The sequence below is a fragment of the Micropterus salmoides genome, unplaced genomic scaffold (assembly GCF_014851395.1).
Source record: "Micropterus salmoides isolate LMB-PRFRI ecotype aquatic unplaced genomic scaffold, ASM1485139v1 Ms_hic_scaffold_4, whole genome shotgun sequence".
Classification (NCBI taxonomy): domain Eukaryota; kingdom Metazoa; phylum Chordata; class Actinopteri; order Centrarchiformes; family Centrarchidae; genus Micropterus; species Micropterus salmoides.
This window is the reverse complement of record NW_024043372.1, coordinates 20,230,526-20,257,709: the sequence shown is the minus strand read 5'-3', so window position 1 is coordinate 20,257,709 and position 27,184 is coordinate 20,230,526. Positions and strand designations below refer to the sequence as shown.

General features: G+C 37.8%; 1 protein-coding gene across 1 annotated transcript in view; it reads right to left on the bottom strand.

The window, feature by feature from the left end:
- ca16b (carbonic anhydrase XVI b) overlaps positions 1 to 27,184 on the bottom strand; it is a 106,843-nt gene that overhangs the window by 38,064 nt on the left and 41,595 nt on the right. Inside the window, exons 3-4 of the mRNA XM_038695536.1 lie at positions 10,372 to 10,551; positions 4,130 to 4,278 (exon numbers count right to left, since the gene is read on the bottom strand). Coding sequence (XP_038551464.1) covers positions 4,130 to 4,278; positions 10,372 to 10,551 — 329 coding nt within the window. The remainder of the gene's footprint in view (positions 1 to 4,129; positions 4,279 to 10,371; positions 10,552 to 27,184) is intronic.

The following is a 27,184-nucleotide window of genomic DNA, read 5'->3' as shown; positions in this document are numbered from 1 at the left end:
AAATACAGTTTCTTATTTCTTATTTGTTTTTTTTCCAGTTGTAGTGTGCAAGCTCTCAGGGTCGCAATGTCAATCCCTATTAGTCTTGACCTATCTGAGACTCTTACTGTATATTCTCTATCAAGTTTCTGTTGAAGACTTACATTCAGTGCAACTGGAGCTTTCCTCTTAGCGAAATGTATGGTACTGTACAGCCGCACTTCATACATCCGCAGTACTCTGTGCAACCATGTACTCTTCCCAAGGTGTGATTTGTAATCCATGTATAATTAATCTAACCTTGGTGACACTGTAATATATTATCACAAAAGATCTCTCTATGGTACCCTGAGGCAGAAAAAAAAAATCCACTGTTTCATTTTTCATTGTGCTGTTTGAGCGAACAGGTGGTCTATCTATCGATTTCCCCACTTCACTCCCACGAAAAAGACCGTGGTTAGATTAATGTCAAGCTCAGGAGCCACAGGCCGAGCAGTTTTTAAAAAAAAAACATAACCACGTTACAAAGGCAGAGCAGCTCCATAATACAGCTCATTGGATTTGTCTTTCCACCCTCTGTACCTATGTGTGAACTATATTTGTGTGTGTTTTCATGCTTCTGGGCAGGTGGGATAAACACTTTAGAGCCCCCCCACCACGACCACCACTGTAAGAGTAAATGCTTTATGCAGTGTGTTAGAAGCAACTCAGGGCTGAATGTGACTCATTTGGAGTGGAAAGATAATTAGACAGCAGATTGGGAAACAGTCTCTGTTTAGCAGAGACAAACAAGCCCCGGAGCTCAACCTCCAAGGTCATGCTGCTCAGCTCTCGAAGAACAAAACAAAAGCCAACCTCTACTATAAAAGATCGCTGGGTATATCAAACAAAAATATTTATAAAGGCAGAGTTTTGCTGCACATGTGGAGTCAGATGTAATACACTCGCAAATACATCAAATTCTGTCAAGGCATAAATATGAAATATGAAAATTCCACATCTTAGAGGATGAAGCAGTTAAATGGCTAAAGGCAAGATCCTGCATAACCATATTCCCCTTCAACCATCCATCATTTGAGTCTACTCCTTCACCTTCTGGTTCAGAGTGTGAAATAATACATTATGTTTGATACATCTAGGCTGACTTATTGATAAAGAGAATAATATTTTAAAAGCAGACCTCCCACTGTTTTTTTTTCTGCGCATACGGTACACCATATACGGTACATATATACAGTTGTATAGTTAACAGGAAAGATCTTTGTGGATATGTGGGTGGAATATTTCTTTTTGCATGTCCTGTAGGAAAGGTCAGCACTACTGCATTTCCCATGATGACTGTTAACGTTTCCATGAGTGGCTGTCTTTTGTCGGCTCTCTTTTTTTCTAATGTGGTAATTTTTCCATGCTGTCACTAACGAGACCACAGTCCCCCATCATACTTTATGTCAAGTCAACCCTATCTGGGCTACATGTTCCTGACATAGGTGTTAACAGAATAAAAATGGTACAAGAAGAGGGTCACCCATCCTTAGAGATTATTTTTTCCCCCATACAGTACAGGAGTCTGTAATCCTGTAATTATCAATGTTTAGGCTTGCCAACTTTCTCTGTTGTTTAAGCAGGTTTGATAAAGGTTTGCATTTGTACTGTATCATTTATCCATTACTTTCAGCTATTTATTTAAACTTTTCTATTTGCTTGCAAACTAGTTTTTAATACACCCTCATTTGTAGCAGACCAGCAACAATTAGTTGTCTGCTTTTAATTAATCGGCAGCTATTTTGATAATCGATTAATCGTTTTGAGTAATTTGTTAAGGAAAAAGGTAAAAATTCTCTGATTTCAGCTTCTTTAATAATTGAATATTTCTTTAGTCCTCTATCAAAGTAAACTCAATATATTTGGGTTGTGGACAAAACAAGACATTTGAGAAGATCATCTTGAGCTTTGGGAAACACTGATTGACATTTTTTCACCATTTTCTGACAATTTATAGACCAAATAATCAATCGAATAATTGACAAAATAATTGTCAGATTAATCGACAATGAAAATACTCGTTAGTTGCAGTACTAACTTGCAGCACATGGTGTTCAGGTGTTACAGCTGATCAGCTATTTCACAATCTTTCCAAGTACTCCCGGTAGGTTTGTATCATGTTCCTGTTTTCTTATTTTATATAAAAAGAGCACCATCCTTTTAAATTTCAAGCACATGAGCTTTGGAATCTGTGTCCTTTGACAAAGAGGTTGATTGCAAAAACCTTAGCCTACACACAAAGACATGCTATGCTACAAATCTATATTTCACATGTATAATTGATATAAATGTATCTGGAGGGCACTGTTTTCTCGTCTATGCTCAGCGTTTTTCTAACAGCTGCCCAAAGTGGTCATTAAAGTGAATTCCATCATCTAATTTAGAAGCACACGATCAAAGGAGCCATATGCAACAGCTTTATAATAGTTGTATATAATCTGGTGCCCTTTAACACTACGCTGAACACAAAATGATGTGGCAAAAATAAATCTAATTACTCAGCCATTCAGCATCAAAAGCCATGCCTGCTGAGAGGGCTCCACAGAACAGGGCCAAGAAACAAACATATGAGGACTCTAGCTGTGTGTTTGGAGATGGGAGGCACACCAACAGCCATTTCCTGTTTTCATACACTGTTATATTTACACTAATTATTACCCATTTGACAATAGAGGAGGTGAAAAAAAAACAACATTTTATATAACCCCACAAAATGTAAGAGTATGACACACGCAAATTCATTTTAGATAATGAATAGGAATTGCATTATAAATCATACAGTTTTGAAAGGCAGTAATAACTCGCTCTCCACACCACATGAAAAGAATGGGATTTCTGCTTTAATCCAGGAACTAGAATAAATAATACCAAAAGGTTTCAGACTTAATACCCTTTATATCTGAGCTATAAGAGTTTTTTTCTGCATCCCTTTATTACTTGAAGTCTGTTCTCTCTTTGCTCCTTTTGTCTGCTCTTTGTCTTTTGGCATTGAGAAAACTGTTGTGACCTTCTGAAAAAATATTTTAACAGCAAGAAAAGTTTGAACTTCTGCTTTAGTGCTAATTTCATTTAAACTTTACAACAAAACATTATTTTTCCCTTTTGCCTTTTCACTCTGCTGGTTAGTCTACCTGGTTAGTTATTAAAGATGGTATTACTTACTTATTTCGAAGGCTGTGGTGGAAAGTTTTTTTGTAAAATAAAGGTAATTTGTTTATTGTTATGAATTTTAAGTCACTGATGACTTTCAGTAATTTTATTAATTTTTAAAAAAACGAGTTTTAAGGTGTTAAAGGTTGTAGTGCTGTCATTGATAGGGAACTCACGAGAAACATAAAAAAGAATCGAAGCGGCAGAATGTGAGGGTTCCTAACTATTAGTCCCTAGCATGTGTTAAGCTCCAAAAATGCTGGATCCTACACTTCCCATAATACAACTCGTAAGCCTCTTTTTGTTAATAAATCAACACATCTTTCAAACTCCACACCCCGTTTGTAATGCAGACTTTCTGTTATAAATTTGTGGTCTCCCAGCACAAACTGACATAACCTCTGATGACATTATCAGGATTATTTTCTCACAAATTTTTGTTTGATTGTCAATTTCTAGTAAACCGACTTATGTGTAAAATCTGTGGCATTCTTCTTTATAACAGTGAGCTAAGCTCTTCAGGAATCTGTTGGTTGGATTGGTTTAAAAATCTCTCATGCAACTAGAAGCCTGTTGGAGAAAACATATATATATTTATATTTTAGGCACCGTTTTACTTGGGGAGATACTTAATTTAGGAAGCTGCTATTTTATTTTGATTGACTTCTTAGTGCCATTTAAGCATCCTTTGAAAGTCTGAGTTTCTCTAAAAATCTCTTCTGACCACGATGAATTAAGTTTTACTTACTACTACTTACTGGTCTAAATAATCCTCAGCCCTCAACCCAGCGGTGCCTCTTGGCGATGAGGCAGAACAGTTAAGAAGGAGTTTCTTGGTCTTTATGAAAATCTCATATTTCTAAACACCAGTGACTTGCCAGGCTCCAACATTCAGCGTTCCCCCAAGGCCCCATATTGCACATTTGTCAAAGTGTAGTGTAGTGACAGGATGCTTTACCTCTACAGGGAACCTTCTGCCATTTATGCTGTGTTCTGAGCCTGCTGATCCATTATTGTGGCCCCAGTGAAACTCCATCCTCTCAGCCTTAAAACGCCCCGGCAGTCCAGCACCTCTTACAAAGTAGTCATCCTTAAGGAGAACAGCAACTGGAGAGAAAGAGGGGTTAAAAAATGGAATCAAACAAAGAAGGGAAATTAAGTACACTGGTGCAAAGGCAGTGAAGAGGAGATCTGTAGTCAAAGAACTAATTCTACAGAAGCTCAGAGTGGTGGTGGCTGCTCATCTTTTTTTTTTACGCCAATTAACTCAAGATTGCAACTTTATTCTCATTATCTGAATTCTCATCTGTTTTTTTTGTAATGACAACTCAATTATGTCATGGTTTCAAACTAACATTTAAATTATGTAGTGTTCATATTTATTCTGAGCTTCCGATCCTGAGAGATTTTGTTATCTCAGAACATCAAACGTAATCTGTTTTCTATTATTAAATGACACAATGCAATTTCTACCTGCTTCAGACACTGATTCATTTATTTATCATTCATTGATTTTCCTTGTGTGAACTAAAAGCTTGGATAGACTCTTAAGGAACACAAATTGGGCAATCAAAATTCAAATCGCCAAAGACGATGTACTGGCTTAGAGTTGTTTTAAAGGTTATGCATATGTGAACTGTACAACTTTTCCTTTCTCTACATCAACTTTTATTGATGAAACCGAATCTAAATCTAAGTCTTGAACACAGACTTTTATTCCGAAAAAAGATATTTTCATTATGACTGATCAATGTACTTTTATCCTTTCATTAGAGGCTATTTAGAGGGCTAAGAAGCTGTAAAATCCCCACAGATCTGGACTCAGGGGGCAGCAAGAGGGACATTTTGCTACCTGGCAACCCACTGGCTGACATGGTTTGTTTCTTTAAGACCCTCTACGTGGGGAATCATTTAATCGCTAGATACAATGTCAGTGGTGGGCACATTCACAATGATGCCACTGATATGCCCTTCAGACGGAGCACACACCAGACTCTTCCAGTGGCCTTGACGTTTCATTGGTTAACTGTGGGAAGCGTAGCGAACAGCTTCAGACAAAGCCACTCTCTCTTTAAGTTGTTACATGGTTCGCTAAGAAGACAAAATGGCCTTCACTTGCTTTGTGATCTTCTTGCACCTGCTAGCTTTTAGCAAAGCTGTAATTTTGTTGCTTTTGCCTAGCAAGCATTTCGAAAACTTTCTCTTATGCAAGGTCATTAGCGGTTTCTGCATTGCTTAAAGTTTCTTCACAGACAGCTCGGTTTGGAAGATCTAGGTGGGTTTCTTTGTGGCATTTTTTCATGTGGCGCCACAATTATTTATGGAAATAAGTAACTGAGTTTAATTAACATAACACAAGAATATGAATTTAAAAGCATGACTATGAAGAGTTTCTTTTTTGCAAATGTACTTACAATATTTTATTTACAGTATCAGTCTACAAAGACTATAACGTGATCATAACATTATTTTGTGCAATTTCGTAGATTTTAATGTTAGATGTGTCTTCTGACAAGAACTTGCTTACAAAGCCTGAGGTCATCAAATCCAAACTTAACCAAACAGTAAAACCTAAAAACAATCAATGATTTTTATTGTTCTGGAATGGACATTTTCATTATGAGCTTGCTATTTCTATTGTGTTGCTATAGTTAGGCTCCCAGGGGTAGTCAATCTAGGTTTTTTTGTAACCATTATACTAACTGCCTATCTGAAGGCTGAGATTTAGGAGGTGATGCAGTATAAAAAAAATCTTTGCACTGTGTGAGCAATGTTTTTGTAAAATTAAACTCTGCAGACATAAGCCAGCAATTAACCTCAATAACCTCAAAAAGATATTGGTTTTTGCTTACATTATCACAGAAGGGATGAAACCTCAACTTTGCATGTTGTCGCTGTCTGCCAAAAGAGGTCCAGAATCTCCAAAATGTCAAATTGTAGTGGAGAAAAATAATAATTGTTACTAGTTGATCACCAAGCACCTTTAAGACCCCGCAGTGGCTTCTGAGATGGTTTTTTAAAGGTCATAAAATGCTCATATTTTACAGTGGACCGTGTAATCCTCCTCCTGAAGTCAAAATACAGACATTATTGCTGTTATGAGGTTTTTACATGACAACACCAATTTGGATTCACCTTAGAAGTTCAGCCTGTCTGCTTTAGAGGAAGCCAACATTTGTAGATGTACTCAGCAGTGTCATGTAAGGCTGAGTTTAAGCTGTGTTAGTTCTCTAGTTTTCAATGGCATCTTCACCACCATCATGACAAGGCAGATTATCATCCTTCTGCTGTCCTGGCTGAGGTTACATGTTAATTTATCTATAACCCTTTACCACGTCTACATTTGACATCATTAGCCAGATTAGAGCCGATGCTCTGTCGGCTGATCCCCACCCTGTTACAGGGGGATTTAGTCAGCCTCTCTGGGAGGACAGCCCACTTGTAATCATATCACAAAGAAAACCAAGAGGATGAGCATGTGTACCATCAAACACAGGCTGTCAGTAAACACAGAAGACATGATGAACAAGCTGTACAGAGAGAATGGATGAAATTAAGGTAAGTGAAACAGATCGCCGTGCAATCATTACTAGCAGGATGAGTATGAGATCCAGAGAAGATGAGTGAAGAGACTAGGAGATCTGAAGAGAGGAGAACCTAGTGTGATGAGGGATGAGCTGAGCCCCTGACGTGAGGCAAGAAAGACTCTGCCAGAAGTATTAACAAGTCAGTGCTGCTTAAGCTGATGGCCCACAGTATGAAGAATAAGGTCTTAGATGCTGGAGATTTCCAAGACTCAAAGCATCAGGTCAAAGTGAAAATCAGTCTGCATAGAAAAGAACTACCCATCCCATGATTACATTTGTGCAACATATTTGCAAACATAGATATTTACAGGGATGGTGATAAACCCTTTATCCTGCTGTTGTTGAAGTAGTGTAATCCTGTCTGTAACACAAGGAAAGTCAAGGAAAGGGGATGTTGGCTGGCCCTGGGAGTTTCATTAGAAATGCGGTCCTCGGTGTGTTTGAACCCTCCAACAGTAGAGCAGGAATTAGAAGCTAAGCCAAAAAGACCTTGAATCACAGCCAGTGAAAGAAGGGGAGTGTGTGTGAAAGTAAATCCTTGATCAATGCAAATGTCTCTGGGGCCTTCCGATTTCTCATGAATTTGGTTGAGAGTTGTTTGAAATTTCACTGAGAGATGTTTTGTTGAGGAACGCTGCTTGAATTGCGGCCAATCAGCTCGATCTCAAAACGGATCAGGGCACAAGGGAACGTGCAATCAATCTCAATGAACTTTTATGATCTATTCACTCAGTTCTTAATTACAACATTGACTTTTAAATAGTATGAAGGAAGTTAAAGCCCCTCTGTGCAGGAGTTGAACATTTTGACTTCAGCGTCCCCTAGTGGCAGCTTCAATAGGACACTTTGGGTGACTGCATTGCATGCCAATGAATACAGGCAATGATTATTATTATCCAATATGTCAAAAGTCTTCAATAATAATAACGTCAAATATATTGTACTTTAAAGCAGCTACAATCAAAACTTTTACAATGAATGACAAAAGAGAATGGGAAAACTTGGCTTTACGGAGCGTCATAATGAGTTTCAGCTTACTGTTTAGGCGTCCCACCTGTGACCTGTTTTTTGGTTCTCAAGGCAGCGGTTTTCAGCGAAAAAGCTCTAAAAGCCTTCTGTACACTACCTGCTCAGCACCAAACGGCAGACGGACACAGTTAGCAACTAGTTGGTGATCATAGAGGAGCATTTAGCAGCTAAAGAACCAACTATTTTCTTCAGGAGATGTTAGAGACCAAAAACAGAGCTAAAAGAGAGTGAATTTGGAAACACGGCTCCAAATGAATGCTAATGTTGCTCCCTAACTGCTGGGTGGGAAAATATATCAAAATCGTTGATAAAGCCAGCTATATTGCAATATACAGACGTTAGCATTAGGCTTGCTAGCATTGTATGCACTGACCATATGTGGGTGGTTTTGTGCCTGTGTTTGCTCCGCACTGGGCAAATTTTACTCACATATAGGCTACATGTAAAATGGTCATACTCTGGTGCACTTCTGACTGAAGGTTTTACGTTTGAGACTAAACACTTGAGACTAGAAGCGTTCCCCTACATCGCTCTTTTGTAGCAGTGCATGGAAACAAATGGGAAAAAAAGGAGGATATTCTCATGACAACACACTGTAACTGGCAAAGAGGTATATGATGTTTGAAACATTGCAGCTACGATGAGAGGAGATACTGCATGGTTGAATTACCATAATACAAAATGCTTAAAACCATGATCATAGTTGACAGCCTTGCGGTATTAGATGACTGAGTGAAGTGTCACTAACAGACCTCTTCTCAGCTCCTGAGGACCACGGCATTGTGACAACCACACAAAGGCAACAATGAGCTTGGACACATTCAGTACATTCAGTCATGTTTGATGTCATCTTTAACAACGTAAGTAGAATCCAAATACAAAATTGTCAAGGAGGGTGCAGGAAAACAATTGCGGACTTGGCAAACACAAAATATCAAGGATGCAACTAGTCGTGATGTGGAAAACAAAAGACAACTCTGAAGGCCAAAGATTCATTTGGAGAACAATGTGTAATATTCAAAACTTTGAAACGGAAAAACAAGGAGGACAAATTCCTGTTAGGATCAATAACTAACAATGTCTTAAAAAATTTAGTCCATGAAGGCATTCATCCACATTTCAAGTGATAAAGTCGATCAAATGCAGCCCTGAAAATACAGAGGAAAGTTTGCTTTATTTTCAACTTTGGTTTTCAGGCTTTGGTGGCAGTGAGCATCAGCTAACCAATTAAAGGACGAGAGAGCAGGGAAACTGTAATATGATTGATCTATCTGTCCATCCATCCATCCATCCATCCATCCCTGAATTTTCCAGATATTTATTATTTTTAAATGTAATTTCAAGTTGTTCAATATTTAAAAACACATGTTATATTCTGTAGTACATTTCATCTTGTTAATGTAATATCTAATCTACTATTCAATCAAAAATGTAATGTTCATGTCATGGTAATTTCGAAAGGGTAGAATTAATGACAAATTACAGTTTCCTCATTTATTAAATCAATTTCACAATACTGTGAGGTGAATTTGCTAAATATTAAGTTGGCCTCTTTTAAATAGAGCTTGCATGATAATATTTTGTGGTAACATTGTTGAATTTTCCTAATTTTCACAGTGCTTAACAATCGAAAATTCCCTCTGTACTGTTTATGCCCAAAATTACAACCAGCCGTGTTATTTCCATCTTTGTAAATAAGCAGCCCGCAGCATTGCTCGCCTGTCCCAGTGGCCTTGGTTGTCATGGAGGCTAACAACTTTCATTAGGATCAAACGCAAAATATGAAACCGCTCTCTGAGAGAAACGGTGCCAAAAGCAGACTAGATCAATTAAGGTCAGGGTTTTCACACCAATGGTCCACGGATTAGCTGATTGAAAAAGAAAGTGTGTCAATGGTTTGAAGTAGCAGTTAATCAACTAAGCTGCAAAATGTTTCTGTAAACACGCCATGCAGGCCGATACAAAGAGGATGGTGCGAGATAAATGAGAGCAGTGGGCAGTACAGGGAATAATAAATCAGTGATAGATTTACAAGAATCATGACCGAGTGATAGTATGTGTGACTGATATGTGCTTCACTAAAACATGAGAGCTCAGTTGTGAAATTTGCTATTGAAAGTCTGTGAGGTAAACCTGTTTTACTACATACATTTAGATTGATTTAAAGATTCATATGTTAATATCTTATCTCTAAATGCAATACTCAACACTAGGAGTGGGTGAGATGGATATTTTATCACGTCTATATATTTTTATATCACATTGTCAGTTATTGTGCAATGGTAAATTATCTGGAAAATCATTCTGCCATAAGGCCATCCTCCTGAATCATTTGCTACATTGTCTGCAATGATCAAATACAACCAGAAGTAAAATGTATAAAAGGGATCAGCTAAGTTAAATGCATGGCAAAAATCTAATAAACTGATAGATTTTTATCCCATAGTATATCATTAGAAATTCACAAAACCAAAAAATCATTACAGTTCAGAGAAATGTGAATTTTGTATTTTGGTATTATTATGTTAGTGTGTTTAATGTGATTAAGGGCATAAATGAGCCCCAACATTGCTTTGACCCAGACCTGTCTTTCCAGTGTTTTTCATGGTGGTCTGGTTGGAGGACTCAGTGTTGAACTTGTCAAGCTCCAGCTCCTGGTACTCCTCTGAAACCAAAGCTTCTTCGTCTGCAATGTCCACAGGTGATTGGTTCTTCGCAGCACACTCTGGGTATGAGGCTACCCAGCCTCGAGGTCCATGGCTTCCTGCAAAAACAGAAGAAACAACAGCTTATAAAAAATGTAGACTAGTCCCCAGAAAGCTCCTTTGTCTACAGATTCTGGATACAACACACACAAAATTAGAACCCCTGTGAAAATATTACTGCCACAGCGGCATCCAGGTTTCAATATGCCCTTAACGGAAATTGAGAGAAAGAGGACAATGATTCTTTCATATTCATTTAGCTGCAGCACCGTCTAAACACCCCTCCCCCCAACAGCTGGGAAAATAACACAAACACAATGAAAATTCATCATCTGGCTACAGGCAATTCCAGCGTTAATTGTCCATATATGATGAGGAATATTCCTACAGTCCTGAAACTTAGACTAGAATGGCTACAGAGTTAATGTGGGTTCATGCCTCTGATATGCTTAAAAAAAACATCACACCAAATAGGATATTCAATAGAACATACTCCACTTTAACAATTCATGTGCAGTGTGTGCTGCAAACGAACTTCCTGTAGAATCCCACTCCACTGTCTGCTCTTTTAATCCTCTATCCCCTACAGTGGCGCTTCTACAAAGAAATAATCCACAACCGACAGGGGTCCCCTTGATCTCTTCTCGGGTACAATGGGGCAATGCAACAACAAAAGCTGAGGGATCAGGGGAACAAGGAAGCATGCATGGATTTTAACTTTTCTGGGTTAACACAATATCCATGATCCCATTCCCTACAGATATGGGGCAACTTTGCTACTGGCTCATGAAAAAGATATGAGAACTCCTCTTTACCAAAACACCCATGGATCAAGGGTGGCTTTATGTCTTGCTATGTATAAACACTTTGCAGCCAAAGACACTGTGCTTGCGTCCCTCAAAAAGACAGCGTGATTCAGGATTAATTTGAAATATCCAGTGTTTTACCACGACAGCCAGAGAACAACCATAAACTTGCACTGTGGGGTGTATAGACAGATAAACAGGAATCATTCCATTCATCCCTCTAATGAAAATGTCACTAGGTTAGGAAAATAGCGCACTGAACACTGTTGAGCCCTTGTAAGTTTTTTCTGATTTGTCCAGTTAAATTAAGATCAATTGTCTTCTGAACACCACCTGCAAGATTATGGACTGGTGAGGTCCAGATTGCATGTAAATGTTAGAATGGATTTGAGCTGCATTTCTAACTAATGCATTAGCAAGCAGGATTAAGTTTGTCAGTCATGACTTTAGACTGACTTATGTGCATGTACCAGTACAACTCCAATCGTGGAATAGCACCCATTATGATTGCAATACTATTACAAGAGAAAGCTGCTTGCCAATCAAATACACAGCAGGGATTTATTATTTATTACCATCCTTCATTCCATTTGATGTGTGGTTGCTGACAAGTTAGCCTTAACATTGCCGTCAACATGTAACTTGTATGAGGTTCAATCCAACTGGCTACATTAAACAATACTTTGATTAAAGGTTAAAGCTCTATGAAACAATGTTTTTTTATCAACACCATAGCAAATGACTCCCAGTAATATAAAAAGCCTTGCTACTAAAGCCACTCTTTCACTAAGAGTCAACAATACAATCAATATAGGAGAGATGAAGAAAAAAGATGGACATCTAGCAAGCTAAACTGAGGAAGATAGACCAAACCAGGACAAAATCCCACGCCAGAGGCCAGAAAGTGGACTGCAGTGGGATTCCCATGTTGTTCTGTATCTGTTAAATGTGAAACATTCAATACTAACCCACAATTATTTGGCAATTAGGTTAAAGTCATAACAAAATTGAACTGTTTTGCTTTTGGTGCTAAATTTTATGCCATATTTTACCAGAATAGGAATATCTGATCATTATTTATGGAACAATTTTATTTGTCAAGGGCTTGCACTGGAATAAATGTCCAAGTCTGGACCACTATATGGGCCGATATTAGCTTATTGCAGATATATCTATATATATATATATATATATATATCTATATATATCTATATCGTGGTATATTTCGGTCATTTAGTATTAACAAATTGCAGGACAGAAATGCTGAAGTAGGTTTGAGGTAATTCTGAAACATTGTCACCATCACATGGTTTGTCCACCAGAGCGTACTGACAGGATGTAGATTTTTCCCACTGTTTATGTTAGAAAAACATTACCAAATATCAATATCAGTATTTGCCTCACAGCTGCTATATCTGTCGGGCTAGAATATGTGACCAACCTGATGCCACTTGAGAGATGAGCTATATTAGTTCACACGTACCCACACAGTTGTATTAATTTTCAGTGTATGTATCTGACTGTTTCTATGACAAACATTGGAGCTCGGACTGAAACTGTGTAGGGTTAGCTGTATATTTATACAATTTTGGGAAATATTGTTGATAAAGTAGTACACACTTGAGGCAGTTGTACAAATGGTTATGACATACTCCCATCCCATTAGTGTTTGCAGAAAATATATATTCTGTTTTGCAGAGCTGTCTGAAGTACAATGCCTTCAGTTGCTTTGAACACCATTCCCCTAACAAAGAGTGCTATGTGGGCTCTCCACTATAAAAATACTGAGAACTATTCTGGTTCTCCAGTGGGCAATTTCAACCCTCACTTACTGGCTTTTCTTCTTTCCCTTCTTAAGTGAATTGTGGCAAACTACAAAAACCTTTTCAGATGTTATGGAGATATATAGGGCCTCACAAAATGTGACTGCCATATCTCACAACAGCAACAAATTCCATAGGTCAGCTGTGCAGAGACAGATTAGATGGTGACTAGGAACATGAAAGGAAGTTACAAAACAAACAGGTCTAGATGTATTGTTGGTTGGTGTATGAAAACATAAAGCTAGAATATAAATAAATTTCATAAAAGAATATAAGCAAACATAGGCAAAGTGTACTGAACCCACTGAAATGTTTCACAGGCCACTTTTATTCAAAGTGTAATTTGAGAAAAGTGTAATCTTTCGCTAATTTTCCATTAAAACACATATTACATCCCATTTACTGCTGGAGAGATAATTCTGCCTTTCAAGAACAGAAAGGGAGGAGCAGCGCTAAAATCAGATAAGTGAGGGTTGCACGGCAGTCGATTAATGTGTCTCATTGCCATCCATCAGAATGACTATAATCCTAGTGGTTAAGCCTTTCCCACTGCAGCCTTGCCACTCTATAAGGCTGAGGTGAACACATTTAAAAACAAATACATGTTTTAAAATGACATAGAATGATTTATCTAAAACAACACACGCCACATTTGCAAATACGTTCATCATATGGCTCAGAGAATAGCTCCCACACACATTGAGCTGCATAACACACACATTCTAATGAAAATCTTTATAGGTGCCATCAGGTAATTTGTGCAGTATAGTAATAGTTTTATATACTTGTGATGGACAAAGATGAGTGAGTTACACCGTTGTTACAGCTCACATTCCAGGAATATAAAAATATTCAGCAGAGCTTTTCTTAACCCTCATTGCAGGGGAAACTCAGGTCCTCCACAGGATTTACCTAGCCTTGTTCAAGATCTCTGAATGCCCGTTCACATCTCTGATTTATTCAGCGAGTGAATGAAGTGAAACAAAATGGCTTTCACTCAAGTGAGTGTATCAGGCTGGTAGCTACAGTAGCTGTATTCTTGTTTCAATTTAGAGACCAGTTGTAGGATGAAAAAATAAAAATGACCTTTTCCAATTCCTCAATAACCCTAACTCTAACATTAAGCAAGTCACTTGATGACCAGCTGGGTCACTATTGAATGCCCAGAGCTAGCACACTGTAATTGTACACAGCCGCTTGCAGATGTGATTTTGTTGGTATAGTGTGTTAACAGAGTGTTAGCATAAAATAAAACATATTCACAATTATAAATAACCAATTACAGCTAAACGTTTGTCACAATCCTGATGTAGAAGGGGGGGGGGATAATAAGCTGGCCAATGATCACATCATCTCTATTTTTTCTAATCTGTGTAAAGACATTGTTACGTTAATTGAAATTACTCCATGATGGGAATCAGAAGTGAATTTGTACACTCATGGAAAAACAGTAAGACTGATGGACAAAAGGGCATAAATACGCAGTTTAAACTGAAGTGACAATTTTTAATTGCAATAATTGAATGCGTGGCTGAATTTTGTAGTGAAGGAGGATTCATACAATGTTGCATTTGCAGTGTCCCTGTTTACTGTACATATTAATACTGTATGCGTTAGGTCACATCTCTTAAAACATATCAGTACAAAACATGTGCAAAGCTCCTCACCATGATGGATTTTAGCAGGTGTAATGCTAAAACATCCATAAGCCTCCATTCACCCCCTGCTTTTACACAATTCATTATTCTCATAAGACTGCTTTTATCAGATTCAGTATCACTCTGCACATTTAAGATGTTCTGATCAATGGCAGCACAGGCTCAATGTCAAAACATCACATCTACATCAAGATTTTGAGCAATTCAATAATGTCTCAATTTAGTAATTTATGATCTATGCTAGAAGATGAGTGAGGTTTATAATGTCCACAATGTTTGTTAATCCGGCCTGTTCTGGGCTCACTTCTGCGTGATGTGACAACTCTCTCTGCCATCTACTTGTTTTAAGTAAAACAGGCAGATGTTTCTCTCAATCTGGCACTTTCAGTTCCAGGCGTCATCCCATTAACCTTGGGATAAACAGCCGTGCCTGTGCTACCATGGCAATGCTGACAGAACGGCGATTGCCTTGTCATTTCCGTTTTGTCCCTCTGAGAGAAAGCATCCACGCTGTATGCTGCCTGGCAGACCTCCCAGAATTGGCACTCTGGCACTTCTACGCTCATCAGTCCATATGTATGAGTAGCACTGACAACAAAACGTGGCCAGCAGATATACAGTAAGGCATAGTGACAGCGGCATTGAGTGAGAAGGGTCACACCATTGTCTAGACTGAAAAGAGGTACATGAGACCTAAGCCTTGCGAATGCTTCTTGAATCCCTTCAGTGATTGCAGGAGCATCAGATGACATTTTGAACAACATTCCAGCTGTCAGTTTCAATATGCTGATAACAATCCAGATGGTAGAGACACAGGCATTGCAGGACTGGGGAGGATCAAATGTCCAGGTTAGACATCTGATGGGCTCATGGCTTGTACAAGGTGGGCACAGGTCTGAATATTTAATGGTCTGTAATCAGTCAACTGATGACGAGTTAATGACAGATCTGCTGTCAGCCAGTAACACAATTAGGACGACATTTTTAAAATCACAGACTAAAGGAAAATGGCTGAGATGAAAGAAACACATCTCTAAAAATGGGGCAACAAGTAGTTTTACGAGTATTAAGACGGTCACTGGTTAAAAATAAACCCCCAGGTTAGTCAAATTTAATTGAAAACAAAGGCGACCGATAAAATGATTACCCAAACTGTCTGAAACTATTAGCAGTATTATTGGCATGCTCAATGTTGGTTAAATTTCAACAGTACCTTATTTGGTTAAACTATTCTTTACAACCTGCATGATCATCTCATCTCTAGTGTTTGTAGTGTCCTGTAATTTTAGCGATTTCGAGGCCTCAGCAATTAATTAGTTGACTATTTTGTCATAACTGATGGCCACAGGTAGCAAAACTGTACTACTACTACTACTGTAATAACTTTGGTTCACCTTTAAAAAGGTAACCACAACTATTATAAATCGGATATTTGATATTTGAATTTATATGAAATTTTTACACGTTTTATTTAATCGGAATTTGACTAACACTCCCGTTAACAATTGTGCACACTCTTAGAATAAGAGCCCGATTGATGACCATAATGATTTTGATATGAGGATTTTAAAATCCGATATTCCAAAATGTCAGTTAATACTGTTTTTCCCCCCATTCTTTTCAGAAACACACAACATAAACAAAGACTAACATTTGTTATGTGTAGTTATGAGACCTCACCAAGATAACATGACATAATGCAGTTTTAAAAATAAACTTTACAAGTACAGCTGATTGCTGTGTTTTGCAGTGTTCCAAACAACTGTGTTGCCAACAGAGGAGTTGCAGAGTGCCCTCTGCTGGAATAATTATGCAACAACAACACTCATAACGTGATTGAAGGATCCATCTTCTGTCTCTCCGTTTCTTTTTTAATTGTCATTTATCGGCTTTTATAAACACCAATTCCAATTTCTATCAGCAACTGGCTCATATTGGTTGATTTACAATTACTAATAATAAATAATAATAATAATTTTATTTATTTATTTTTACACACACAAACACACACGCTTACTGTTTTATTTATTTATTTAATTTTTTAATATTTCTTCCTTTTTTTTTAACACAAACACACATACGCTTTGATTACTTTACGCTTTAATTACTTGTTTAATGAACTGTATGGGGTTGATTGTTCTTACGTTGTATGTATGATGCTTTGGCAATATTGTTGTTACACATTCATGCCAATAAAGCTAATTTGAATTGAATTGAATTACAGTAGACAGTAACTTTACCCTCTAAAAGAGAACAAACATACAATAGTGCAGTAAAAAGTCATGTGTGTTAAAAGCATGTTCATCCTATTTCACAACAAGTTGACAAAGTCATCTTTAGGCGGCGCTTTGAACTAACAAACATGCTCACCAATGCAATTACAAGTCATACTGAGGGGACCATGGATGTCTGAACCAAATGTCATGGCAATCCATCTAATAGTTGTTATGATGTTTCAGTCTGGATCAAATTGATGAACTGATGAGGCAACAGACAGACAGAAATTGCCATCCATAGAGACATGTATTTCTTTGTCATTTTTTCTAAGATTAGCAAGAAATTCATAAGCATCGTGCTTCAAACATACCTTTCAGCCTTTTTAATTAGTGAGATACTCCAGTGAGATACATATTCTTATAACTATTCACAGCTGTAATTTAATATGGATTTTGCTAATTATATGGAGCCCTTGCTGCATATGTGGAGAGCATTCCTGTCTTCTACATTCTGAATGAGCTCCAAGTCATGGCAATTTCATGGTACTGCTTCGTCACAACATGAGCATATTTCAGTCCCATCTACTGTAAACTGCAATACCAGAGCTTTTTTTGTACAAAACAAACCGGCAGACTTTGTCCCATCCTCTAGCATCACTTCGTTCCACTGTCTGTGTTCAACAGATCTCGTTGCATGCTTCCTGGCAGCTCTGTGACCTAATGGCTTGGATGTGATGAAGGAAAAGGGAGAGAACTCAGTGCAGAACTGAATCAACTGGGAGAAGAGAGCAGACGCAGTCTACTGAGCGATGCCATTTGTAAGCGTTTAACAATAAAGATCCAGACTTCCAACTGCACCAGGTGTAACAAACAACCAGGGATGGATATGGTTTAAAAATTCAGTCACTAACACATAGTTTCATAATTTCTTGGATTTACAAATACCTAGAGTGGGGCTTAGTCTGACACTCATTTCTCTATGCCATGTGGGATCCTGGCTTTCCTTTTAAGAAATACAACAACAAGGGACTGCATGCAACTACAATCAAAGTGAGGGAAATCATCCTGGCAAAATTGGGGCAGCCAATTTTGGTGACTGACTGTTCCCGAGTCTAAATGAGGTCATGCTGCCAAAACTACAAAATGTTACACCAGAGTGAAATGTGCAACAACTAGTTCAACCGAGGACAGGGTCTTTTTTGCTGCCATTACTGTATTGTTCAACAGGTGAAATATATTTTTTTTATTAATGCAAATTGTTATTCTGAGAAGTTTCAACATACCCACAGAAGTCTCACAGAGACAAACAGTGGAAACTTTTAGGTACATGAAAGGATATTTATGAAAGTCAACCATAAACTCCAACAATTAGCCTTCTATCTCTTGGTTTGTATTCATAGGGAACTATACTTTCAAAGAAGTTTCTTGTCAGATCTTCTATTACTGGCCAGTCTGCATAAGACGACTCAATTATCAGTGAACCATGAAGGTAAAAACCATAATGCCCTCAGTGGGCGTCAGCAGGCTTCAAAGACAAGTGAGGGAATGTATGATGAAGAACAGAGAATAATTTTTACCCAGGAATTATTATAAAATGAGAAAATAATTGCAGTCTGCTTCAGCGCTTTTGAAAGCTTTTTCTCAATATTGTCTAACATCCACTCGTCAGAGGAGATCTAAAGGAGCAGGTACCCAATATATCAGCGCAGTTTATAAGACTGAAAAAAAAAATGGCATCTGGGGTCACTGCGGGAGACACAGAGGGTGATGCTTGAGTGAGTCTTCAGTTACACTTCACCAAATTAAAGGTGCATTTATTTGACCTTGTCAGTTCTGTCGTAAGCAAAGGTGCAGAGACAAGTAGGCACACCAAAAATAATCTCTTTGTGTTCCTTTACTTTATTGTTGAGATAGTGGCACTACAATGAGAATTACATCTGAGAAAGATCATAAAAATGACAACATTTGGTCAGCTGAGAACGGGTGTAGAAAATTCAGCCCCAACAAGTAGGACAGCCACGTTTCCTGGGGACAGCTTACAATGAAATGTTATTAGAACAATCCATTTAACTTTCCCCAAAGCATAATTAGCAACAAGGTAACGTTTTCATTGAATATGTAGCGAATGTAATACAGTGTGGGCTTTGTATGAAAGCATGTATCACCAGTCCTCAAGGGTGGCCCATTATCAAAATACAGCACTAATGAGTCTCATTACAATAATAAAACAACAGCAAATAATAGTTATTAAGGGCATTATTTGTAACAGCAAATAATGCACTCAGCACAAAATTCACATCTGCGATGAAAAAGGGTGTCAAAGAGTAGGGCTGGGCTATGTTTGGATTAAATCTTTAACTGACAATCATTATTAATGTGTATGTCATTGTGATATGAGAAGTGACTGTTTTTAGAACGTAGCAAACAATAAATATCTACTATATTCAATGGCGGAGAATCAAGGGGTGTTAAAGGTGCCACCTGACTCAGTCAAAGTATGAAAGTACCAAAAAAGTATATATATATTATAAAGTAATTGAGAAAATAAAACAAACTCATATGATGTCAGAATTAAATTAGGTTGCAAATGTGTTGCATTTCATTCATCACAGCCTTCCATCATAAGGTCACACTATGATCATTTCAGAAAGTCGGTGACAACACAGGCAACATAGGTCAGGTTTTAGGCTACATGTTGGAAACAGATCAGTGGGCTTGATGGTTTCAAGTTCTCAAATGTGTGACTTTATGATGAATGACATAGTAAATTAAATATTTTTGGGGTTTTGGACAGTAGGTAGACAAAACAGGACATGTTTGCTGATGTTTTGTAGACAAAACAATTATTGAGAAAATAATCAGAGAGATACACCATCAGACAGATAAATTTCACCCTCTAATCCATCTAAAATTAGTCATTATTTTTAATACATTTTCCATAATAAATTCAATGTGAGCATATTTAAATTCACCAGTTTTGAAAAACAACACTACAATAATAACTATTATAACAAAACAACTTCAAGAACAGCATTACAGAACATTATAAAGGAATCAAAATGTGTTGTGCCTGAGGAGAAAATGTTTCCTATAGCACATAAATCTTTGAATCAGTCAGGGGGGAATGTAAAAAAGCTGTGGGACAGAACAGCATTAGCTGCGTGTGCTCCCATCTGGACCACGCGTTATTCATTAAGTAGCAGAATCTAGATGCACATTGGTTAATGACTAAAAATGGTACCAGATATCAAATGGAGCCATTAAGTTAACTAAGTGCACTTCCTCTACTTTTTTTTGCTAAAAATCATCATGCTTTACTGGTAACTGAAGAATTTTTCCCAGAAAGTATATTATATTTATATTTATATATATATATATATATATATATATATATATATATATACATATACATATATATACACACAGAAGTAATTGAAACATAATGAATGCTGATGCTTCCACACAGAAAAGTGTTTCATCCCTCCAGTTGCACAGTGGAAATCTCTGGCAATTCCCATTGAAGCTATTCTGGTGGCTTTTATTCGCTCAGTGCCTTAATGCTGTTTATTTTCCTTTAATTTGTCACTCACCTGTACATTATAGGCCATATTCATTTATTATTTATGTGCTATTGCTTTTCAGATCAGATCTTATCCTCTTATCTAACAACTTCCTCAACCTCTCTCCATTGTAGACCTTTCGCAACATTATAACGTTTAATAAATATGACTTGCCCCATAATTATAACGTTCCATCATCCTATCCAGAACCACTACAGCTTCCTTGGAGTTACTACAGACACCAACGGTGAGAGGTGATTAAAGGTCTAGCTGTTCTGGGAGATAGCTGGCAGGAGATTCAGATAAGATAACTACTTTCACCCCATGTGTAATGTCAAAGCAGAAGTGACAGAAAAAGCAGACAAGATCCGATGAATCATCAAATCCAATGGATCATCAATAATCCTCTGCTATCTCAACCATCAAAATGAAACTCCACAGGAGTCATTTTGAAGTTGCACTCCCTTTCCCTGATGGTGCGGGTCATTTACTGACCCATGTTACATAAGTTCAAATTGGTTTTTATATAACGAAGAGCCAGTTCCTTTGGAATTTGGTGATGACTGATATGATAAGACACACGTTTTGTTAACTGATTCTGCCCTTTCAGTTTAAATTATGAGCCAGATTTCCGGGCCTCAGAGTGCTTCCTGGGGTGGTCCGAAGTGCTAGATATTAATCTGCTTTATTTGTCTGGAAGAGCCGCATTCATCTATCATCTCCTACAACTATAGCTCAAGCCACCACTATGCCTCTAGCAGACCCAACTGAAAGCTGTGCCGCTGTCTGCCTGCCATGGAGGTTGTAAGCCAAATTAATGCATTGTACAGTAACAATCCTCAAGCACAAACACACTTTCTGCCACTACTTTGGACACACAGAGTACTCCAACTCAACTTTTCTCAAAAGCATTGCTCTCTACAAAACAGTCTGCCTTTTGGAAATTGGTACAAGCTCCCATGACTCAACCAAAAAGGATCAGACAGAGTGGTCACCTCAATAGAGCTAATAAAGCAAACCAGTGTCAAGAGAAATCTTTTTCTTCCTCTAGTAGTTTCTCTCAAGCGTTTCACAGCGATCTAATGACCAATTAGCAGGACTGAAGCCAAACGTGGACAGAAGTGGAGGTTAAATGTCTCATCTCCAGAGAAGTTAATAATCACAACCTAGAATGTGATGAGGCCATAACATGGAGTTATGGTGGGAAGAGGCTCACGGAAAGCCTGTTCACAAGTTAAGCCAATCTGTTTGTGGACTTTTAATGCCAAACCCTTTAAAATTATGTAGTCTTTATGACAATGTGATGATTACTACAAGAGAACAAAAGATGAGAAAAGGTCTAGATACGACCCAGCTGGATAGGTACTTTGTATTCTGCTTTCTTGTAGAGTACTATTATCTCCTTCTGATATGTTAGATGAACTGACACTAACTGACAGGTACCAGCGGGCACACAACCACTGCCAGACACTGGGATCTCTTTTTACCTTCAAGTGAGCAGCTTTTGGGTTGCCAGTTTGCAGTGAAAGTATAGCGGGGTGCTAAACAATATAATCTGGAGACTTTTATGTCAAACAAAAAGAGAAGTTAATGTTGACTTCATTTTGTTCCTTTGAGGTTTGGGGAAATTATAGATGTTTCCCAAAGGAGAAAACTAAATTGAAGCATGCCGGCAAAGGGCCTTCACATATGGTAGACACCTGAGAAAAAGTGCAGAATTTGCTGGCATAGTAAATAATTCCTACTACTTGAAAAAAAGACCCCCACTGAGCAACCAAGTTACTGAGAGGATGCTCGAAAGTGAGATTTTTGTCTAAAGAAAGTAGCAGCAAGTTAGTTAGTAAACATATTCTATACTCCAGCCCAACGGACATGAAATGAAACAGCTGAGAGGTGTTTCAGTTTTAATTTGATGGTGTTATAATAACATCAGATGAAATGAAGAATTATAGGCATTTTTGAACAGAATCTCCTAAATCTAAGGGGACAGAAAGTAACTGGACATATGGAAAATATAAACTTAAATATGGCCTAATTTAAGATTTAGTTGCAAATCCTTCTGCATTCAATCAATGCCTGAAATTGTCAACCTGGAGACATCAGCAGACACTTGGAATCCTCCCTGGTGATGCTGTGCCAGACCCGTACTACAGCCATCTTCCCTTCTTACTTGTTTCAGTGGCTTTTTGCCTTCAGTCTGGTCATCAGCAAGTGAAATATATGCTCAATTGGACTGAAGTCAAATGACTTGGCCAGTCAAGAGCACTCCACTGTTTGATCATAAAAAAACTGGTTGTGGGTCTGTTTATTTAGGACCACTGTCCTACTACACTGTCCTTGAAATTGGTGTATTATTTACACAAAACACAGAAGGGCTACCCCTTCCTACACACCCTTAAACATCCTTCAAGCAAAGAGTAGCTGTAGCCAAAACACTAAAACATTTTGCTGTCCTAATACTTTCTGACTGGACAGTAAATTTGAATCAAATTTAAGTCAGTTCCGATTTTAGGTTGCACAACGGTTTCCTTGAGGCGTTATCTTTACCCAGACATGTTTCATTATGCAATTAACAATGTGACCTCATACCCCTCACTCCACCCAGCCATTCAAGATCCGGGCTTCACTTCCAGCCCATGTCTACAGGAAAAAGGGTGGAGGAAAAGACAAACAATCCATCAGTCTCTCTGCATATACAATGTGTCTCCATACAGGCTTTAAAGACAAAGAGCCCTTAACATTTAGCCACTGAATTCAAATCCTTAAATATACTGTATGTTTCAAAGTTAATTATTTATATACCTTAGAATTTAATGTGTTGACTGCCCTTTACAAATAAGCAACAACATTATGCTTTATGCATGGCAAAGAGATAAATACGGAGTACTTGATGGCCTATGTAATATGGAGGACTGATCCTGACAAATTCAGAAATAATAACAGAAACAAATAAATGCTCAATAAATAAATAAGCATCTGATTAAATGCACAAAATATAAAGTAGATAAATAAATGTAGGCAGTAAATAAATTATACAAGGAGACATAAATGTATATATCTCTTAATTAGCTTCTTTATTTAGTCACCTTTGTAATAATTACCTTAATTATTTATTGTCCGTTATAATCAACTTTATTTTTTAATTACTTTATTTTTTTATGTATTTATTCATGTGTGTTTTAATATTTTTTGTCTGCTTTATTCTTCCTTTGCATTTCTTCCATATTTATTTCCACAGTGGTTATATATTTCTGCCTTCTCTTTTAACATTTCTCTATGCATTTCTGCCTCATTATGCAAATGAGGAGGGGCTGTGTCACAAGAGGTGAATTTCTACCCTATTGGTGAATCAGTGAGACAACAGAGGTGGACTCAAACTCACACATCAACAAGCCTTGCTCCCCACACAGTCACAAGAGATGGCTTCCTTTAATGAAATGAAGTGATTAGCAACTCTATCTGAGGACAATTCTACCAGCCATGTCTTCCTTCCCTTTTCGCGTGGATGCTCTGACAGTGTTTTCAGTTTGCTGCATGCATGGACACAGAACTGTGATATAGGGAGAAGCACACGGTCAGCTAGCGGCAGCTAAATCTGGAGGGCACTCATATTCAACTCTGTACGGTAAATTCAGTTTTAACGTGGCAGAGCGAGCTGACAGGCAGAGTTAGAGACTTTTTTCTGTCTGTTTCTCTCTTTGCAAGACACATGTTGCAGTCTTATCTGAAGAGGGGCAATGAAGTCTTAATAGTACTCAATAGTAGTAACACAATTTATCAAATTACACAACGGATATACAGTATGAAAATAAGATTAATTGGATTATATTCACTGGAAGTATAAAACTGGTTACATGTGTCTATTAAAAGTAAAATGACATAAAAATGTCAGGGAAATAACTTTACTTAGATTGAAGTTCTGCAGTTGTACATTCAAGTACCTTCCTACCTTTCTGATAGGAAGTCTTTTTGAGATGGTATAAAAAAAATTCTCCTTAAATTCTGATTTGAGTTGTGGACAACTAGTACCACATGAGTTAAAAAAATGAAACATTTCACTGCCCAAGTCAGCTATAACACAAGGATTGTTCATTAGACTACATGCTGTACAGTATTTGTGGACAGACATTTCTTCTTCTTCATTGCATGATTTAGAATAATAAGTTGAGAAATGGGTCTGTTCTTAGTTCATCCTGCACTGCAGCAGCTAATAAAGACCATTTAATCCCAAAAATGCTTTTCTTTTAGGCAGGCTGGAGCGGAAAACAACTTACCTTTCTCAAGTTGTACAGTAATGTCACATTTGTGTACGAAGGTGGATCAAACAGACCTAATCTTAAATGTCAAAGTAGAGAGGAGCCTTGTAGGTCTATTTATTTTCATTCATTACACAAGATGAATTAACTATGCAGACAGTTGTAAAAAATCTTGAATGTTCTCCACTTGTTATCCTGTAGTTACACAGCAATATTAGGGATGTGGGCTGCATTAAAAGTATCCACTGTTCTCCCATGCCCTATAATCACACAGTAACGATGAGATGTGTGCTGTGTCCCATTCCTCTCACGCTTTGGATCCGCGTGGAATAAACTTGCTTGGCTTTGTTGGGCCATACATTGCATTGCTGCTAGTGGATTCTTCCTCCTTCGTGAAGTTGATTACATCATCACTGGCTACTTTGGGAGACGCAAAGTAGCGCATCATTCCAGAATGGCGTTTTTAACAGCAGCCTTTCTCCTGCTGATCGCGGTGAATTACACAGGGAATGAAAAGACATCGGTGGTTCACTCTCAAAAGGTATGGACATACTTCTACATCTCATCTGAAGGAACCTCCTCCGACATTGGTCTTACTGTGAAACTGTACCAATCATCCCTTGTGACTACTGACTCTGTTCTACGGGGGTTATAAGGACTGCTTTGTTGTCCTAAATCACATTTTAGTTACCAATGCCTATAATGACTCTCAATGTACACCTCGAAAAAGGCAGTGCCTTGTTCTTATTTTACTGTTAATCAAACGGAATATACATTCTAATCCTGGCCCTAACATTAACAGTCTTAGTACTCCTGAAGATTTTAAATCCAGGAGGGGTTTTATTCACTTACATGTTTGTGGTTTATTACCAAAAATCGACTTGGTCAGGACATGGGCTATTCAAACAGATGCAGATGTCCTAGTAATTTCTGAAACCTGGCTTAAAAAATCTACCTTAGATAAGGACATTGTGATCAGTGGTTATAGAGTTTTCTGTTGTGATCGTCTAAAGAAGGGGGGTGGTGTTGCCATTTATGTTAAGACTAAATTTAACAACAGGATGTTATTTTCTCAATCTACTGTTAAACAATTTGAGATCTTAGCATTAGACCTTGAAATAGCCAAAGGTCAGCATATTACTGTTATTGGCTCTTACAGACCCCCTTCTGCTGTTGCTGATGCATTACCAAATATGATGGCATTTTTAAATGAACTTAACGGCAGTGAAATTGTTTTAGTTGGAGATTTAAATTGGGATTGTGATTTTAAAAATCACTGTAATGGTTTAAATCTTATACAGATAATAAATAGTCCCACTAGATCTAATACCATAAATCTACTCTTCAGTAAACTCCCTAAGATTAAACCTAGAATAACCTTTAAACAAAATTTGAAGCTCTTCTGTGAGCAAACATTTTTGCATGATTTGTCTTACTTTGACTGGGACAGAATTGCACTTATTGACAAAGTGTTGACAAAGTTGACAAGCATGCTCCCTTCCAGAGGTTAAGGGTAAAGGGACGTGAAAGCATGGTTTACCCCAGAGTTGGCTAATTTTCTTCGGCAGAGAAACCAAGTCTTGGTTAAAGCCAGGCAATCTGGGACAGATTCAGACTGGCTCAGGTTTAGACAGCTGCGCAATCGCTGTACCTTTTTTATTAAAAAGGCTAGCAGCTACCACAGAAAACCTAAACAATCCATGGAATTTCTGGAAAGCACTGAAATCAGGTGGCACTTTAAATTCTCATAATGAATTACCTCCATGTATTATCAATGACAAAGTTGTCATATCAGAAATGTCTGCAATGTTGGTGTGTTTTAATAAGCACTTTGTGGAAGCTGGTTCCTTGTTTGAGCGTCAGCTCTTTGCAAGCAATGCAACCGTGACAAACTGCTTAAATTCTTCAGGTCCGAAATCTGTGGTGAGTAAAGAGGCCTTTTGCCTAACGCCTTTCTCTGTTGCAGATGTGCAAACAGCTCTCATTGCCTTGGACCCAAGTAAATCTCCTGGTCATGATAATCTGATTTTATTGCTAAACCAATTTCAATCTTTAACCCTACCCTGGTCAACAATGAGATTCCAATAATTTGGAAACTGGACTATGTACTCCCTCTTTTAAAGGGAGGTGATTCCTCGCTTTTGGATAATTACAGACCGATTTCCAAGTTACCAGGTTTAGCTCAAGTTTTAGAATCATTGGTTGGTGATCAGTTATAGGACTATTTGGTTTCCAACCATATTTTGTCTGACTCACAGTCTGGGTTTCGAACTACTGCTAAAATGAAGGTCATTAATGACATTATTGAAGCAATGGACTGCAAGAACACCTGTGTAGCTCTTTTTATAGCTTTATCGAAACCATTTGATACCA